This window comes from Danio aesculapii, chromosome 16, assembly GCF_903798145.1.
Source record: "Danio aesculapii chromosome 16, fDanAes4.1, whole genome shotgun sequence".
NCBI lineage: Eukaryota > Metazoa > Chordata > Actinopteri > Cypriniformes > Danionidae > Danio > Danio aesculapii.
Window position 1 is genome coordinate 19,596,562 of NC_079450.1, and position 20,065 is coordinate 19,616,626.

General features: G+C 34.4%; 1 protein-coding gene across 1 annotated transcript in view; it reads left to right on the forward strand.

The window, feature by feature from the left end:
- Positions 1-20,065, forward strand: part of tsnare1 (T-SNARE Domain Containing 1) — a 243,443-nt gene that overhangs the window by 70,214 nt on the left and 153,164 nt on the right. Inside the window, exons 3-4 of the mRNA XM_056474611.1 lie at positions 7,113-7,190; positions 7,313-7,382. Coding sequence (XP_056330586.1) covers positions 7,113-7,190; positions 7,313-7,382 — 148 coding nt within the window. The remainder of the gene's footprint in view (positions 1-7,112; positions 7,191-7,312; positions 7,383-20,065) is intronic.

The window sequence follows — 20,065 nt, forward strand, 5'->3', positions numbered from 1 at the left end:
TGCATCAGTGTCCTTTTGCTAATTCCATGACACTCGGGTTTTTTTTTTCTTCTTTTTTTTCTTCTTTTTTTCCTGTGGAATGTGCACTATTTGTTATGCAAAGATTCAATAGTGTGCATAATGCATGCAAATATTAAAGAGCCCATATTATAGATGAAATAGGGTCATATTTAAGTTGTAAGGGTCTCCAACAACAGTCTAATATGCATGCAAGGTCAAACAACACTTTGATGGTCTTATAATCTGCATTTATTTTTACCTAGTTATCCCAGCGACTCCCATATGAATCGTTCAGCGATTCATTTGTACCCAAACCCGTCCTCAGCGCGAAGCTAATCTGCGCTGATTGGACCAATGACAGGCTGCTGCGATTGGTCGACGACACTGACAGGCTTCAGGGCGAGACAGAGTGAAATGCCCAGCAGATTATCAACAATATAAAAGTAGTCACAGTGTACACACGCTTCATAGTGGATTTTGGCTGCCAGTGGGTGAATGTAAATACAGACGATGGACTAGAAAATACTGACGACTAACTATTTTATCAAGCAAAAAGTCCAAGAACTGGCGAGGATATGTCCTAGCAGTCTACTTGCTCTTTTTACACACACGCACACACAGGGCCGGCGCGTCCAGAATAGAGACGGCGCGGCGGCGACACCTCCCTCCCCCTCCGCGTCCTCAGTTACATCCGCGATTACAACCCTAAGATTTCAACCGCGACACCCCCTAAAGTCCTCACTTTACAAACGGGTCCCTTTGATCACCCTTTGCCTAGAGCTTTACCCTATTCAGAGACACACACACACACACACATCAACCTCCTAAGAGGAGACACTCACACAAACGACCGTCCTCAGAGGAGCCACACACACACACATTACACACACACACATAGCTGACTATCCATAAACAAAGCGGCACGCGTCGCGTTTTCAACGTAGCTTTACACGCGATATGAGAATATAAAGAGTTAACCTGATACAGTACACGCGGTTACAAGTAACAAAACACAACTAAATGCATAATTTGCAAGCTAGAGTAAACGAGGCAACAATTTTAATCGCACGTACTTACACTGGTGAAATGGGGGAAGAAACTGATTCATGATCCACTGATCCTTGTTCTGACAGTCTTTACCGATCCTTCCTTTAACAAACTGATGAAGTCTTCTTTGTAAGCAGGTAGTTTCCAGAGGCTCTCGATCTGCTCAAGGCTAGGCTATATGCTAAGGTTTCATCTTTGGGTGAACTGTCAATAATCTCCATCTGCACAGCGTGACTTCATTCTACCGGTGTCTGTGTGTGTCTCTGTGTGTGTGTGTGTGACTTTTTTCTGTTAGTGGGCGGGGCCGCAGGTTTCAAATCTCCCGGGCTTGCGCGTGCAACTACTTGTGTTTCGTAGCTGCGTCATCGCGAAACACCTAATAACTCGTTATCAAGACGACTCGTTTGAAGCACTATGAGTCGACTCTTTTATAGATGAATCAATAGTTTTAAACACTGTACACTTACAGATTTAAGCCTTAGCTGGATATTTCACTTCACTTAGAGCTGTGTGACACACTACATGGAAGGGCATTTTCAAAAAGCCATAATATGGGCTCTTTAAAATGATCAATGTTGCTACTTTTTAAATCAAACAATTAATTAAAAAACGTGTAATTTTGTGTTTGCAATGTAAGTGTGGGAGGTTTGGTTTAAGTTCTGCATTTCTATAAAAAAGAAAATCTTCATAGAAATGACAAATAAAAAATGTAGATTAAATTGCATTAAACAAACGCTAACACTTTGCTTAAAGGGGGTGTTCATAAGACTGTCATGACACCTTTATGATCATGACCTGAGATGTCATGAATAGGAATGAGATTAATTATGTTTGACAACTTTCATTAAGTGTTTTTTGCTCAGTTATTCATTCATTAATTTCCTTTAGCTTAGTCCAGCTTATCCAACATATGTTTAATTCAGCGGATGCCCTTTCAGCTGCAACCCATCACTGGGAAACATTCACACACACTCATTCACACACACACACACACACACACACACACACACACACACACACACACACACACACACACACACTACGGCCAATTTCATCATTCTTTCATTTTCTTTTCGGCTTAGTCCCTTTATTAATCTGGGGTCACCACAGTGGAATGAACCGGCAACTTATCCAACATATGTTTAACGTAGCGGATGCCCTTCCAGCTGCAACCCATTACTGGGAAACATCCATACACACTCATTCACACACATACACTACGGCCAATTTCATCATTCTTTCAGTTTCTTTTTGGCTTAGTCCTTTAGTCCCGCTCAAACAGTCAACCTTCTTGTTGTGAGGCGACAGTGCTAACCACTGAGCCACCGTCTCGTCACTCACTCAGTTAAGTCATTTAAAATGCAAAGATGACATTGTTTGAGATGTCTTTGTTATGACATCTTGACATTGCGAAGTCAACATAACTTGTCATAAACCTGTCATAAACATGATTGTCATGAGCCCATTATAATTGTGTTTGGTTACAACAACCCAGCATTTCTTAGAATGTAGGCGGCAGAAAAACTATCCACAATTCCCTAAACAATTACAGTGAACTGACTCCGATCTCTAAAAAGCTTGAGATAGAACCACGCCAGACTCAGATGCACACAGAAAGTAGTGCCCTTGCGCTTCCCCCTTCTCAGCCCACCCTGCTGTATATGAAGGGATGGAGCTGAACGCAAAGCGGATGAATATGGAAGATCCATCTATCACAGAGATGGAGGAGAGAGAATGAGAGGTGTGCGAGTAGCTGGAGGCCAGTGCAGATAACAGTAAGGGCACAAAAGGTTGTTTCCCTGAAAAATGATCCACTGAGAACAGCTTATCATCTATGTTTCACGCAAACACACACAGACACACGCACACACAGAGAGATGCACGTAAACACATGCACATCTGGCCTGAAGCAGTCTGATTAATAATGTCATGTGCTTTTCACTGTCATGTACAAGGCACACCTAAAATATTTTGTATATTTAATCTGCTAAAATATTAATCACATGGGTGTTGTCAAGGAGCTTTGTTCTTGCTTTGATAATGGTTAGCATTCAGCTATTATAGTCTGCAGGATCTACTGTGATGGGATAGTGTAATTCATAAAACCTCATTAATTTAGCTTATGTCATTGTGTAGTTATCAAAGTGCTGTACTGTGTGTGTCTGTGAGTGTGTGTGTGTATGTGATATTTGGTTTTGGTTAACGTTATTTGAGCCATGGTAGACTTCCATTCTGTTTTGTTTGCCTAAATCCATTTAATATCTTCACTTTCAAGAGCAAATTACGTAGTTTATTAATTCTGAATACATTTTTATTGAATTTATTTGACTTGTAGTTATTACCGGATCTCAGTTTGACGCCCTAAAGCTGTTGACATCTTTCTTTAAAAACAAATTAGCCCCCCTCTGTCTGATAATAGAGATGACTCTTTGTGCTTCTTGAAGTGTGTGCCTCTAATTTGTATGAGGAAAAAAAAAAATCATTGAAGAGTTATTTTGGGCACCACATACATGCTTCAAGGGACCAAAAAGTATCCGGAATATTTGCTGCTCTTCCCCTTTTTTGCTTTCTATACCTGCGTCCTCAGTATTGTGCACAAACCCTCTGTTATTGTGCAATATGAATGGATAGAGTTTGCAATGTTTTTTCCGCTCTTTTGTATTTATTTATTTATTTATTTATTTATTTATTTATTTATTTATTTATTTATTTATTTATTTATTTATTAGTTTTTCTCTGGCTTAGTCCCTTTTATTTATTTATTTTTATTATTATTATTATTATTATTATTATTATTATTATTATTATTATTATTATTATTATAATTATTATTATTATTATTATTATTGTTATCATTCTTTTATTCATTCATTAATTTTTCTCAGGCTTAGTCCCTTTTATTTATTTATTTATCTATTATTAATATTATTATTATTATTACTGTTATTATTATTATTATTATTATTATTATTATTATTATTATTATTATTATTATTATTATTATTATTATTATTATTATTAATATTCATTCATTTTTCTCTGGCTTAGTCCCTTTTATTTATTTATTTATTATTATTATTGTTATTATTATTATTATTATTATTATTATTATTATTATTTATTATTATTATTATTATTATTATTATTGTTGTTGTTATTATTATTCATTCATTCACTCATTTTTCTCGGGCTTAGTCCCTTTTATTTATTTGTTTATTTATTTATTTACTTATTTATCTATTATTTTTATAATAATAATAATAATAATAATAATAATTATTATTATTATTATTATTATTATTATTATTATTATTATTATTATTATTCATTCATTCATTCATTCATTCGTTTTTCTCTGGCTTAGTCCCTTTTATTTATTTATTTATTATTATTATTATTATTATTATTATTATTATTATTATTATTATTATTACTATTATTATTATTATTATTATTATTATTATTATTATTGTTATTATTATTCATTCATTCATTCATTCATTCATTCATTTTTCTCGGGCTTAGTCCCTTTTATTTATTTGTTTATTTATTTATTTACTTATTTATCTATTATTATTATTATTATTATTATTATTATTATTATTATTATTATTATTATTATTATTATTATTATTCATTCATTCATTCATTTATTCATTCATTTTTCTCAGGCTTAGTCCCTTTTATTTATTTATTTATTTGTTTGTTTGTTTGTTTGTTTATCTATTTTATTATTATTATTATTATTATTATTATTATTATTATTATTATTATTAATATTATTATTATTATTAATATTATTATTATTATTATGATTATTATGTTAAAATAATACCTAAACCTTATATTTTCTATTAAATATATTTATTTTTCTCAGAAATTATGTGACCAATCAGATTTATGTCTCAATGTTCTATGCAGAAATGACTAGCTTTCAGTATAGCCTATATTATTTAAACAGTCAAAAATACTATTGAAATGTACTACATTTAATTGTCTATATTTCTTTTTCTTATAAATATTTACATAAGCTCAAAATAAGCTATATATAACATATTTATATACTTTTTTCTTAATCAAAATAATTCAGTTTTAAATGTAATTCCTGAAAATTAATAAATAAACCGTATCTTATGGAAAGAACGTCTTTATCGAAATAAATATTTGCTGCTTTTTCCTTTTCTACTCTCCATCCAATATATTTCTGTGTGGGGGAAAAAAAACTGCCTGTGATTTTCCATCTTAAGTGCGAGTGCATTAGAGTTGTGAAAAAGCAGCATGTCAATTACAGTCATTTTGACAGCAGATTTGTGTGTATATGTGCAGGGTCTGTGGGCTGTGCTTTAATACAGGGGTTGTGATGTGGATTCTGATTAAGAGCTCTTGATGATTACCTGTTCTTATCAGGGTGTTCAGGATACATGAAGAGTAACTGCGGTGTCCAAATGTCACATTGGTGGCTCATGATTCAGTCTGTTGTTGCCCAGAAACCTGACAAATGCTATTCATTCTGCTTTGTTTGGCTCTACTTTAGAGAACTATTTATTTTAATTTAATTGACCAATTTATAAGTTCTTTACTATTGATGCTTTCTTAATAATAAAAAAAAAGGATTTCTGATGTATTACAAAAAGTATTTAATTTACAATACATCAATAAATTAATAAATACATAAATCTATAGTGCTCAGCATATATAAGTATGCCCCCCACAAATCTTTCATTTTAATTAATATATTCTATAGGATGCTTTACAATATTATATTTGAGCATATACTGTAGTTTAGTCAGTACTGAAGCCAAAATCTGGAGCTGATCTAACAAAATAACTTACAATTATGGTTCAAAAATGATTAGCTCAAGTTTATATGTTAGGGATAAATATTAAATAAAAATGTCAAAAATAGCAAAAATCAAGAGAAACAAAAACTTATATAAAATGTAATAGAAATTTTGTTGTTTGGATTTTTTTGTGCTATTTTTTGCATGAATTTAAATGTATTATCTTTCCATTTTTAAATATAATATAAAATATAAATATATAAAATATAGATCTGTTTGTATCTGTTTATTAAATCTATTTTGTTCAAAGGCACCAATATAAATATTACCCATATTCACTGAGAAATGGCTAAATGAATGAGAAATATTCATTTTCAAAATGGGGTACTGTATCCATTCAAACATTTCATTTTATATTATTACAATTTAAAATAACTATATATATATATATATATATATATATATATATATATATATATATATATATATATATATATATATATATATATATATATATATATATATATATATACATATATATGCATACATATATATACGCATACATATATATACACACATATATATACGCATGCATATATATACACACATATATACATACATATATATATATATATATATATATACACACATATATATACATATATACATATATATATATATATATATATATATATATATATATATATATATACACACACACACACACACACACACACACACACACACACACACACACACAGTTAAAGTCTGAATTATTAGCCCCCTGTTTATTTTTTTCCCATTAATAACTGATTTATTTTATCTTTGCCATGATGACAGTAAATAATATTTTACTAGATATTTTCAAGATCCTTCTATACAGCTTAAAGTGATATTTAAAGGCTTAAATAAGTTAATTAGGTTAACTGGGCAGGTTAGGGTAATTAGGCAAGTGATTGTAAAACGATGGTTTGTTCTCTAGACTATCAAAAAAAAAAATTCTTAAAGGGGCTAATCATTTTGACCTTAAAATAGTTTTTTAAAAATTTGAAACTGCTTTTATTTAAGCAGAAATAAAACAAATAAGACTTTCTACAGAAGAAAAAATATTATCAGACATACTGTGAAAATTTCCTTGCTCTGTTAAACATTATTTGGGAAACATTTAAAAAAGAAAAATCGAAGGGTGGCTAATAATTCTGACTTCAACAGTATATATATATATATATGTAAATGTTTGCAATTCAAATAAAAATTTCCAACATTTTTTTCTTTCCCCTACAGCTACACAAGTCAGTCCCTCAGAGCTGCAGGATGTGTTCCAGGAAACCTCCTCGAACATCTTTCAGATCAATGCTAACGGTGAGTTTAAAAAGATTTTTCTCAGCGTGATTGTAAGCCATTAAGGGCAGCATGAGGTGTAAGTCATGAGACGGAAGTGACAAAATTAAAGATGCCTAAAGGTTTCTGTTTGTTCTTTTCAGTGGTCACACTAGAGAAGAACCTGCAATCGCTGGGAACATCCAGAGACACAGCAGAGCTACGCCAGAGTTTGTAAGTCAACACGGACGCAAACCTAATTTCATTTACTGATATTCAAAACTGACCCTCAGGACTTTTAATTCAAGCAGATTTGAGGTACATTATGATGCCTTGATATTCTCGCAAAGCCCTTCAGTGGGTTTAATAGCTTTTCTTTTGCCATTGAGCGCTTTAAAAACAAAGCAACACCTGAGTGCTCGTTCTCACTGTTTCATCACCTACCGCCCAGCATGTATTGATTACTCATCTGACTTTTGTAGTCAGGATACCACAATTACTTTTTCTTTTTTTTCAGATGAAAAAGTAGCTGGTCTGAAATTACTATTGTTTGAAATGCAGTACACAATCTGTGTCCAGTGGCGGCTCATCAGTTATATCAGCCTTTTTTTTGTTAATGAAACCACTGAAAACCTAATACTGGCTTGTATGTGTGCGGTTGAATTCTTTTTTCCTTGGATCACAATCCCTAAGGCACAACATGACATCTATTGTTAGCTATAAAGCCTTTTGGGCAGATTGGCTGCCTAAAAACCAAATGAGATAAGCAGCGATGTCTTCCTGCTGCTGTACCCTCTGCTGTTCTCGTGGAGTGACTGCGCGTTATACAATAAAGAGTTATGAGCTAAAATTATATCACAAGCCGCATAACCGCGTAGCATTTCCCCTTGCGTACAGCTGCAGTCTTGTCTTGTAGGAAATTGTGTGAAGTGTAGGTTTATTGCAGACAGCTAGTCTCAAACACACCTGAGTCATTAGCTGATGTGAAAAGTCTAGTGTGCAAAATATCCTTTTTTTTGTACCCACTTTGTTAGTGTCTGCATGTATTTCCAACAAAATACCACCTGCTACTCGTGGCTTTTTTTATTCCTTGCATCTCTCGCTTTTTTTGAGTCCTACAACTTTAGAACATTGGGGAATTGTTTCTTAACGATTCTGTTAATAGATGTTTTAGTCATTTAAGAATATGTGAAATATATGAACTTATAAATCTAAGCCTACGTGACATAAATAAATGTAAATTTATTTTAAAATAATGAATTTTTTGTGGAATATATTCAATTAAATTTAATTCAAGTTTATTTGTGTAATGCTTTTTACAATATTGTTTCAAAGGAGTTTTACGGAAGGTGCACATTATTGCATTACAATCAAATGAAGTTAAAGTTACAATCAAATATAAGTTATTATATACAGACATAGTTAACCTGCAATTTTATTGCATATAGGTGATGTCTACAGTTGAAGTCAGAATTATTAGCCCCCCTGTTTATTTTTTTTCCCCAGTTTCTGTTTAACAGAGAGAAGATTTTTTTTCAACACATAACAGTTTTAATAACTCATCTCTAATAACTGATGTATTTTATCTTTGCTATGATGACTGTAAATAATATTTGACTAGATAGTTTTCAAGACACTTCTATACAGCTTAAAGTGACATTTAAAGGATTAACTAGGTTAATTAGGTTAACTAGGCAGGTTAGGATAATTAGGCAAGTTATTGCATAACGATGGTTTGTTCTGTAGACTATTGAAAAAAATAGCTTAAAGGGGCTAATAATTTTGACCTTAAAATGTTTTTTTTAAATTAAAAACTGCTTTTATTTTAGCCAAAATAAAACAAACAAGACTTTCTCCAGAAAAAAAAATATTATCAGACATACTGTGAAAATGTTCTGTTAAACATCATTTGGGAAATATTTTAAAAAGAAAATAAAAATTCAAAAGGGGCTAATAATTCTGACTTCAACTGTATGTGTACTTGTTTAATGAAGTGTATTTGTGTATTAAGTGTATGTGTTGTCCTGGAAGTCCTTCAACATAGGCTCATTCTGAAAGCATAGCCCTATATACATTTCTGGAAACCACAAATTATGTAGCCAGAGGTACGAATGATACGAAGCTGACCACTTACCTCCGTATAGACGGCCTTCCTGCTGTAACTAGTTTGTTCCGTTAGCTTGCCATTTACGTTGGCGGACTTGAGATGCACAGAGGAGTTGACCACGACAACGGGGTTCGAGTCTGGCGAAGAACGGTTCCAGAAAGCAGGTAAGACAAAACAGAATCCAAAAAATAAAATAAACAAGTAAATAACAGGGTGAGAATGTGGTAAAATATGAAAACGTGGTAAAAATCAGATGAGGGCTTTTCTTTTTCTGGATTGCTTTTGAAAGTTGTTGGTTGGGTTCAAAGAAGTGGGTTGGCGGGTGAATCAATACAATTGATTGGGTTTAGGGAAGGAGGAGGTTGGGCCAGTCGATCGTTCAGTCAGTCAGTCAAACAATTAATCAACAGCGACCTCTGGTGGGTTTACACGAGAACAGCAGGCGCGAATGGCACTCGAGAGAGAAATTTGAGATCTCAAAAAGCGTACACAGCGGCCTCTGGTGGATTCGCTAAAACAAAAACTGCAAAAAACCATACCTCCTGGGATGTATTTTGCTGTCTTCAGAAATGTACATAGAGGTACGTTTTCAGGTCGAGCCTGGGTTGAAGTCCTTGATGGTTGGCATCATCTCTTCATCTCATCTTATGTGTTGTCCTGGAAGTCCTCGATGGTTGGCATCATCTCTTCATTATGTATGTTTGAACTAAATCTTGCTATATGAACATCCACCAGCATTTACAGTGATTTTAACAAATAGTTAACAAAAATTTTTGTGTTTCCACATGTGGTGTAAATTGAATCTAATTTAAACCATTTTAGTATGTTCTATAACCATGTTTCCCAAGTGCAAATGTAATAGAGGCCGATCTGTAAGAGCTATATAAAGCGCACTAGAGACTGACACTATGTGGTATTTAATGTCCTTGTTGGCACATCCCCTTGCCATGCCAGAGACACCAGTTTTAATCCTGCTCAAAATGGTGCATTTTCAACCAGAGGGGTCGCACTGGTGCCATGACCTTGATGGGAATGAGGCTATGCAGGGGGACTGTAATGGAGGGCATCTATTAAGACCTGAGCAGGTAAACCTTCATCCCATGGTCTCAATAGTGATATTTGCAACTGACGCTAAAGCCTCTTAAGCTTCCTTGTTCTGGCACATCTCTTGTGCCAGAGGTACCAGTCCATTTTCTGTGCCAAAGTGTTGTGAGCTGAACCGGAGGTGTTACATTAGTGTCATGACCCTGATGCGAGTGATTGTAATGGAGGCCAGCAAGGAGGAGCAGTGGAGGTAACCTTACTTCTCTAGGCGCCCTAGAAACTTATAACAGAGGCTACAGTCTTTGGCAAATTTGATAGTATGCATACCTCATGCCAAATATCTTGGTTTGATTTTTTTTTTTTCAAAGCATCACGAATAGAGCCAGGGGGGTTGCATTGGTGCCATGACCCAGATGGGAGTGAGGTTTAGGTGGATGAGGGTAATATTTACCCAAGTGGAGATGGGAGGTGCAGATCCCAGCTCTTCTGTAAGCAGGGATTAGGGTCTTGAAATGAATGCAAGCTGCAACCAGAAGAAGTGTAGGGAGGTAAAGAGTCATGTGATGCGGGTTTTCTTGTTGAACACTGCGTCATCCTGTAGTGTTTTGAATAGTTTGTAGAGCAGGGGTGCCAGTGTCCTACAGTGTTTAACTCTAATTAGACTCTTTTTAGGCATACTAAACTTATTAGCAGGTGTGTTACAGCAAGTTGGAGTTAAACTCTGCAGGCCACCAGCCCTCCAGGACTGAGTTTGGGCACCTCTGTAGTAGAGCTTTGAATGCACATGGTGGAACTACAGTTAGAACAGTTTTACAACAATCCCACCTAAATATGAACCTACTGTATACGTTCATGTGAATTGAAGATAAAGTATTTTAGATATTAGTATCTGTATAAGTGATTGTGCTCCAAAACAGTGACACAATTTTCACTACCAATTAAAATAATCAATGATTTTTTTTGGACGCCAGCACACACTTCTTTTTCTCAGCACACCTTCTTAACAATCAAATGCTCTTTAGTATCTGATATGTCTCACCCCCTTCAATACGCTTCTCATTTGCTCTGGTTAAGATTGTGGGTGTGTACAGGGGTTTGACGGATAAATATGAATTTATAGCTAAATTGTTAACATTTCCAAACAGCATTTCCCATTGTTTACATCCTTGTTTACGTCCTTGCTCCATCATACCGTTAACACTAGTAACTATGCATGTAATAGATAATTTTAAACAAATATAAATGCTTACTGGTTGTGACTCACAGTCCACACCTTTGAATAGTTTTTAGCAGAATTCAGCACTGAACTGGGAGAGATTCTGGAAGCTGTCCTTTGTCAAATGCCAACTATATATATATATATATATATATATATATATTTATAACTCTCTGAAACATTACATAAATTAAATTCTCTCTTTGTGTCGTGTCCTTTGGAAGCCCAAATACAGAATCAGAACAAGCTCTGCGGAAATAGCAGCGTATGGACGGCATTTTAGCTTTCTCTGCTGTAACATTGCAGCACATCTGGCTATGCCCTTTCGCTGCACAGGGTGTATGCGCGTTACCTGAAGGGTTTATGATCTCATTCACCTAGTTGTATTCCCCAAGCTTTGTTTGCTGTATGGTTTGCTAAGCTAACTCTGTAAAAGCCAATGTCTCCGTTTGGATTGAACTTTGAGCATATTACATTCAGAGATGTTGTTTATGTTCACACAGCTACATTACACATCAACTAAAGTTTAAAATATTATATTGTTGTGGACCACCCCTTTGAGAGAAGGGTCTGGGTATGAAGTGATTTGTAGCCGAAACTTGCATGATTGTGCTGTCATTGCAGTGTGATGTTTGAGGGTAAAATTGTCATCAAAAAAACATCCCAAGATTCCTGACTAAACTTGATAGGATACTTGTTGATGATCATAGTCGGACAGTCAAATGATATTGTAAAGCCGAAGCGACAGTGCAGCTACAGTAGTAAGCTAGCTGTAATAGTAAACCTGGGATTTGAACTCTGCTCACGCGATCTGCCGTTGTTCTTCATCCAACATGTTTATTCTTTTTGTGATTCGGTCCAGTTCACAATGCATAGAAAAAAGAAACCAGCGTGGTGTGTTCCACTAAGAAATTGGAATGGTTTTGGAATAGCTTGAAGAGGAATTAATGATGACAGAATACATTTTTTGTGTGAATTATGTCTTTATGTCTCATAGCCAGCAAAGTGTTAGGTAGGCTAAGATAACACAACAACAGTTCTCTGATTCAATCAGTGAGTCATTACTGATTCAAAGTGATAACTCAGTATTTGAGACTGACCCGGTGTCCAAATATGCCTACTTCCGTGCAATGTAAAAGGCAAAAAACTGTGTGTGAGCTGAGTATATACTATGTTCATAGTATTGATAAATAAGCAGTCAATAGCTACGTTTACATGGGCATCAATAATCAAATTATTTTCCTTAATCTGAATAAGAAAATAATGTGATTAAGGTGTTTACATGAGTTGCTTTTAGAATGTTCCTTTCATCATCCCGTTTTACATGTTATAGCACATAATTATTTTAATGTCATTGCATCACCAGGCTATCCACATTTTCTCCAAAGTTTCATGTAATTTCGGGTGTTTCATTTTTAATTTGTCGACTTAGTCACTTTCACTTTCATTCAGGAACATTTCATACATGCTCCTGTGACAAACGAGATGTTGGATGCGAGTATGAACTGCTGGAAGAGTGTAGTTTTAATGAAATTTGATACCGCATGCCAAATGGGGTAAAAAACCTCTGCATTTCACGATGCAGGTGTCTGTGGTCCTTCACTGACTCGGTAGGTGTAGAGAATAGTGTCAAACAGCTGTGTGTGTATAGACTATCTTGTCACAAAATGCGGGGAGAATCCTACACGATGGTAATAGTTTGATTGCAGTGTTTACATGTCTGTACTGCACTTCAATAATGTGACTAAAATCGGCATACTCCAAATGTCTTAATTCGATTTCTGTTTATTTCGATTACCTTAATCAGCTGTTTACATGGTACACTCTTAATCAGAGTATTGTCTTAAGTATATTAAAATTATTGGTGTTCATGCAATTATTGGATTATTGGTAATTATTGGATTATTGGTGTTCATGTAAACGTACTCTATAAGGACCAAGATGACCAGCAAGATCCTGAACTATGGGTCTTTACTGTCCCATATGAGAGAATTTATGAATGGAACCGAAGTGGCAAATGATGCCACAGGTCACATGACAGTGACAACGAGGTAAATGCAGCATGTTGGATTTTCATTCTTACCATATATAATATGATTTTTTTTTTTGCTATTTATTAACAGTTATAGTGAACAGTTATAGTGTGTATGTAAATTTATATATAGTGTTTTAAATACCGAACTCACTGTTGCAAATCTATTTCACATTTTTCTCTTTTTTTGTCTTTGCTGTTTTTTAGTTGACCTTGAATGTGCTTCCCTTCGTGCCATGCTTAATCCTGCTGCTCCAAACAGGGCACTTGACAGCCTCTCTCTCTCTCTCTCTCTTTCCATTTTCCCTCTCTCTCTATCCTTCTCTCTCTCACTCGCTCGCTCTCTGACTCTGCCCATTTCTTACTGTTTCTGCCCTTTGCTGCACCCTAGCCATGATTCTATTACAGCCAGTTTCCACGGAAACCTTGTAGTTCCAGGGTCATACCTCCCAGATGGCGATATGTCGCCCAAAGGCCCTGACAGACTGACCCCCTCCCAAACCTCACCCACAAAAACGCACACACACAAACATTTGCACGCTCTACAATGTCACGGGCAAGCCAGAATATAGACATCCAGGGCACTAAAAATGCAGACTCTGAGTGGACTGGCAATACTAGAGACCGATGAGCCACTGTTTTGTAAGATTTGTATTTATTATTTGCATGACACTTGCATAATAATATAACTACTTATAAAAATGTAATAGATCTATAAAATGTTCCAGAAATGGAACAACACATCAGAATAATAATAATAATAATAATAATAATAATAATAATAATAATAATAATAATAGTAATAATATTAATAATGATGTAATTTAAATAGTCTACAGCAAAACAGGTTAAACCGTCATTTGCATATATACTGTACAAATATATCTTACTGGTACCAGGTTGGACCCCCTTTTGCCATCAGAAATTCCATCTTGGCATAGATTCTCCAAGGCACTGGAAATATTCCTCAGAAATTTTAGTCCATATTGACATGATAGCATCACGCAGTTGCTGCTGCTTTGTCAGCTGCACATCCATGATGCAAATCTCCCATTCCACCACATCACAAAGATGCTCTATTGGGTTGAGTTCTGGTGACTGTGGAGGCCATTTGAGTACAGTGAACTCATTGTCATGTTCAAGAAACCAGTCTGAGATGATTCACACTTTATGACATGGTGTGTTATTCTGCTGGAAGTAGCCATCAGAAGATAGTGGTCAGCAACAATACTCAGGTAGGCTCTGGCGTTGACACGATGCTCAGTTGGTACCGATGGGGCCAAAGTGTGCCAAGAAAATATCCCCCACACCATAACACCACCACCAGCAGCCTGAACCATTGATACAAGGCAGGATGGATCCATACTTTCGTGTTGTTGACACCAAATTCTGACTATACCACCTGAATGTCGCTGCAGAAATCGAGACTCATTAAACCAGGCAACGTTTTTCCAATCTTCTATTATCCAATTTTGGTGAGCCTGTGCAAATTGTAGCCTCAGTTTCCTGTTCTTAGCTGTAGCCAATCCGCCTCAAGGTTGGACGTGTTGTTGCTCTTATGCATACCTCAGTTGTAACGAGTGGTTATTTGAGTTACTGTTGCCTTTCTTTCAGTTCGAACAAGTCTGGCCATTCTCCTCTGACTGCTGGCATCAACAAGGCATAGCCCACAGAAGTGCCCATAGATCTGCCGCTTACTGCATATTTTGTCTTTTTTGGACCATTCTTTGTAAACACTAGAAATGGTTGTACGTGAAAATCCCAATAGATCAGCAGTTTCTGAAATACTCAGACCAGCCTGTCTGGCACCAACAGCCATGTCACATTCAAAGTCACTTAAATCACCTTTCTTCCCCATTTTGATGCTCGGTTTGAACTGCAGCAGATCGTCTTGACCATGTCTACATGCCTAAATGCATTGATTTGCTGCCATGTGATTTGCTGATTAGAAATTAGCATTAAGGAACAGTTGGACAAGTGTACCTAATAAAGTGGCCGGTGAGTGCATAATGCAATTCACATAGAATCATTGCTTTTTAAGGATAATTTATGAGTGATAACTTTAAACTCTACTATTGTTTTATTAGATTTTTATTAGATATATATATAGCAATGTTTATGTAATAAACAACTGCAGAAATAGAATATGCTATATAGACTGCTCCTTCAAAGTTTGGCTTTAGATTATGATAAAATAAAAAATAACAAAGTGAAGAAGATTCTGTTTGGTAAATGTTTTTTGTTTGTTTAGGGCTAGGCTAAAGATTAATTTTATACTTCATCAATAAAGCTTAAATTAATTATGTAACGATAATTAAAACAATATAATCAATTATCATTAGGAATTTTGGATTCACAAAGAAAGATAAAGTGTAATGATGACTAACACAATTGCGAGTGACAGCCTTACTCTCAAGTGTTAACTTGACAACTCAAATCTCCAAGTGTTTGTGTACATGTGGTGCGTTGTATTCCCTGAAAAATCACTTGGTTAATTAAATTCGACCCATCTTTGTAATCATAGAAACACACACGCAGCAAAACTAAGTGGATTAATCGTTCACACCCTTTGTTTGTCATTGTGCTCGTTAGAGCATTACACATTCCGCTCTGCTGCGTCCGGCGCTTCTGAGAGATGCTTTCTGCCTTTGGACTGGAGGACACACTGCACCGCCCGTCCTCGTCCCTGTTCATGATTCTCCAGACAGAAGGTGAGCCTTATGCTTAGAAGGCCAAAATTACATTCAAGTCAATGATGGCATAAGTGTCTTAAAGTGCCCTGTTAGGCTATTTAAGAGGTTCATAATTTTGGACATCTTCTAGAATAGTTTTACATCTATCCAAGGTCAAAAAATGTAAATTTTCTCATAATATACATTTCAGCACAAATTTTGATAATAAATGGGGTAAGACCAGAACATTTAAGTAAGTCATTGAAATAGTTGTGTGACAGATCAATGATAAGAGTGAATTTCTACAGTCTTTACTCAAAAATATTAAAATGAGAATTAAGAAACAAAACAATGAATGAGTGTTATCCAAACCAAAGAAATTAACCCAATCAAAACAATACTCACTCAAAGAAAATGTACTCACTCTTTACTCACACTCAAACCTTTATGAGTTTCTTTTTTCTTCAAAAGATATTCTGAGGAAAGCTGAAACCAGGCTTCCATAAAGGGGAAACACATACAAAGAAAGTCAATGATTACTTTCCAGCTTTCTTCAGTATATCTGTTTTGTGTGTGTTTAAAGAGCCCCTATTATGGGTTTTTGAAAATGACTTCCGTGCAGTATGTAGCACAGCTCTAAGTAAAGTGAAATATCCAGCTTAGGCTTAAATCTGAAAGTGTGCCATGCTTAAAACTATTGATTCATCTATAAAAGAGTGCTTCAAATGAATGGTCTTGATCACAAGTCTTAAGCCGTGCCGGAGTGGCGGCTAACCTGTGGAACCTAAGCCCCACCCATTTATTGCACGCGCAAACCCGGGAAAATTGAAACGCCCGGCCCCGCCCACAAAACAGTAGCAAGAAAATGAAGAAGAAGAACACTGTAGCAAACCCCGGTTGAATCATGTTGCGAAGACACTGTGCTCAGCTGGATATTATCGGAAGTGTGAGGGAAAGTGTTATTTTCTCTACCAAAAGATGAGGCTGTGAAGAGTCAGTGGTTGAGGTTAATTTTTGCAAAAATACCTCAGGATTATAGCCCCAGCCTTGTGCTGTGTTCCCGTCATGTTTCTGATGAGTGCTTCAGCAATCTACACACTTACAATGGGACATTCGTTGGCCGTTTGTTAAAGGAAGGATCAGAAAAGACCATAAGGGACTTTGCAGAGCTTGACAGGAACTTTACAGTACACAGTTAATGGATCAGTTTCTACCTCCACTTCACAAATGTAAGAGCAATTAAAATGGTTGCCTCCTTGTTTTCTCTAGCTTGCAATTGATGTTAAATTGTGTTTTGTTACTTGTAACCACTTTGTTTACGGATTTAAATGAGTTTGTGAGCTCGCGTTCCACTGCTGTTTGTTGTTGCTATATATGGCCACCATCAGCTGTTCCTACAAACATGTGGTGGTAAAGTTTCAAAATAGTTCAGCTTATGCCACTGTGTGGATTAATACTGAATGTGTGTCATGGTTAAGAATAGAGCAATATGCTGGTGTTTGAGGTGTCTGAATAACACTGTTGAGAACTGGGTACCATGTACTGTGGTGTTAGTAACTGTACTATGAAGCGTGATTTGGGCGGCCGCTGCGATCAGATCCTATACCAATGTTGGCAACTCTGGGGTTTCACAGACTGTACCAAAATCAGAGCAGATAAGCCTCACGCAAATGAGGGGTTTGGGAACAAATGAATTGCTGAACGAATGATATGGGAGTCGCTGGGATAATTAGGTAAAAATAAATGCATATTATAAGACAATGAAAGTGTTTTTTGACCTGCATGTATATCGGACTGTTGTTGGAGACCCCCAAAACCAAAATATGACCCTTTTTAGTGCATAATAGGGGCTCTTTAATAGAAGACAAACAAATAAAGGTTTGACAAGTAAAGGGTGAGTAAATAATGGCATAATCATTATTTTTTGGGTGAACTATACCTTTATAAATCCTCTAGTCTATATCCTAAACTTCTAAAAAATAAGGAATAAAAATAAAACCAAGATCTTCAGTGTGTGACACTTGTTCTAAACTAATTACACTAAGACAACACAAATTCAGCGGTGGCAAAACCTATTCAAAACACCAAACACATACTATCCTAATACAGAAATAAAAACAAAAAACAGAATAGCATTCTACAAATGAGTATCCCCAAGTGACCAAAGCATGAAACTGTAAACCAGAATCACAAAGTTCAAAGAATAAACTACTTATACAAACAGTAATTATGGCATATGTTTTAATTTGAGCTCAGTTTCTCATTTTTTGTAAATGCGTGCAATGTAGATTTGTTTTTTTCAGCACAGAAAACAGCATCTTCTTGACATTTAAACAACACAAATCATGCTCATACAGGCCTCAGATGCATCTCTAATGTTTAAGGGTCAAAATAGACATTATTCACAGACAGCCAGTGAAGAGTTCAGGCTGGTATTATGAAAATTACAAACTTACGTAGGTTTTGCAGGAAATAAGAATGAAATTAGTGACGATTCATGACAGGCAATTTAGACTTCTTTCTTTTTTGAACTCCATTTATTCTGCACTTGATGTTTAAAACTTTGCAGAGCCTTTACATTCAGAACTGAAAGGTAAAAAGTAACGTAAAGTACATAAAAAAATACCATTTGCCTTGAAAATTCAGCCAAAAATGAAAATTATGTTTGCACTGTTTATTTATTTTTTAAATTCATTAGACTACCATGTTATGTACAGTGTCTATTGTTTATTGTCAGTATTCCAATGCTTGCAAATGTGAACAATGTTTCACAAGAGGTGCAGTAGATTAGAAACTTTTCAGTGAGTAATGACTTGTTTCTTTTGTTTTTCACATGCAAATCCATAATGACTTTGGAAGACTCGGAGCATGAGCTTTTTTGGGATACTTTTTGTAGTTCCTGAAGCTTGACAGTCTCTAGTCACAATTCATAGACTTCCAATGTATGGGAAAGAGCTGCACCATTCAAAACGTCCTCCTTTGTGTTCAAAGCAAGATAGAAAGGGTTTAAACAATGCACTGTATGACTGAGGAAATCGTGAGCAGAATTGTTGGGTGAAGTATTTATTTTAGGGCCATCATGACAACTTTTATTGTTTTATAGTTTGTTATTTGGTGTTTTGTTATGTTTTATTTTGTTTTGTCACCTTGATAACTTACTTTATTTTATTATTTTATAGTTTATCATTTGGTGTTTTTTTATTTTATTTTATTTTATTTTATTTTATTTTTTTTTGCCACAATAACATCTTTTATTATTTTAATTTATGTTTAATTTTATTATTTTATAGTTTTTTATTAAATTTTATTTGTCACAATGACAACTTTTTAATTTTAATTTATGTTTAATTTTATTATTTTATAGTTTATTGTTTGGTGTTTTAATTTAATTTAATTTAATTTTAAAAAAAAATAATTTTTATTTTATTTTATTTTATTTTATTTTATTTTATTTTATTTTATTTTATTTTATTTTATTTTATTTTATTTTATTTTATTTTATTTTATTTTATTTGCCCCCATGACGACTGTTATTATTTTAGTTTATGTTTTATTTTATTGTTTTATGGTTTATTATTTGGTGTTTTATTTTATTTTTAATTATTTTTATTTAATTTTATTTCATTTTATTTGCCACAATAACAACTTATTATTTTAATTTATGTTTTATTTTATTATTTTATAGTTTATCATTTGGTGTTTTTTTATTTTATTTTATTTTATTTTATTTTATTAATTTTTTTTGCCACAATAACATCTTTTATTATTTTAATTTATGTTTAATTTTATTATTTTATAGTTTTTTATTAAATTTTATTTGTCACAATGACAACTTTTTAATTTTAA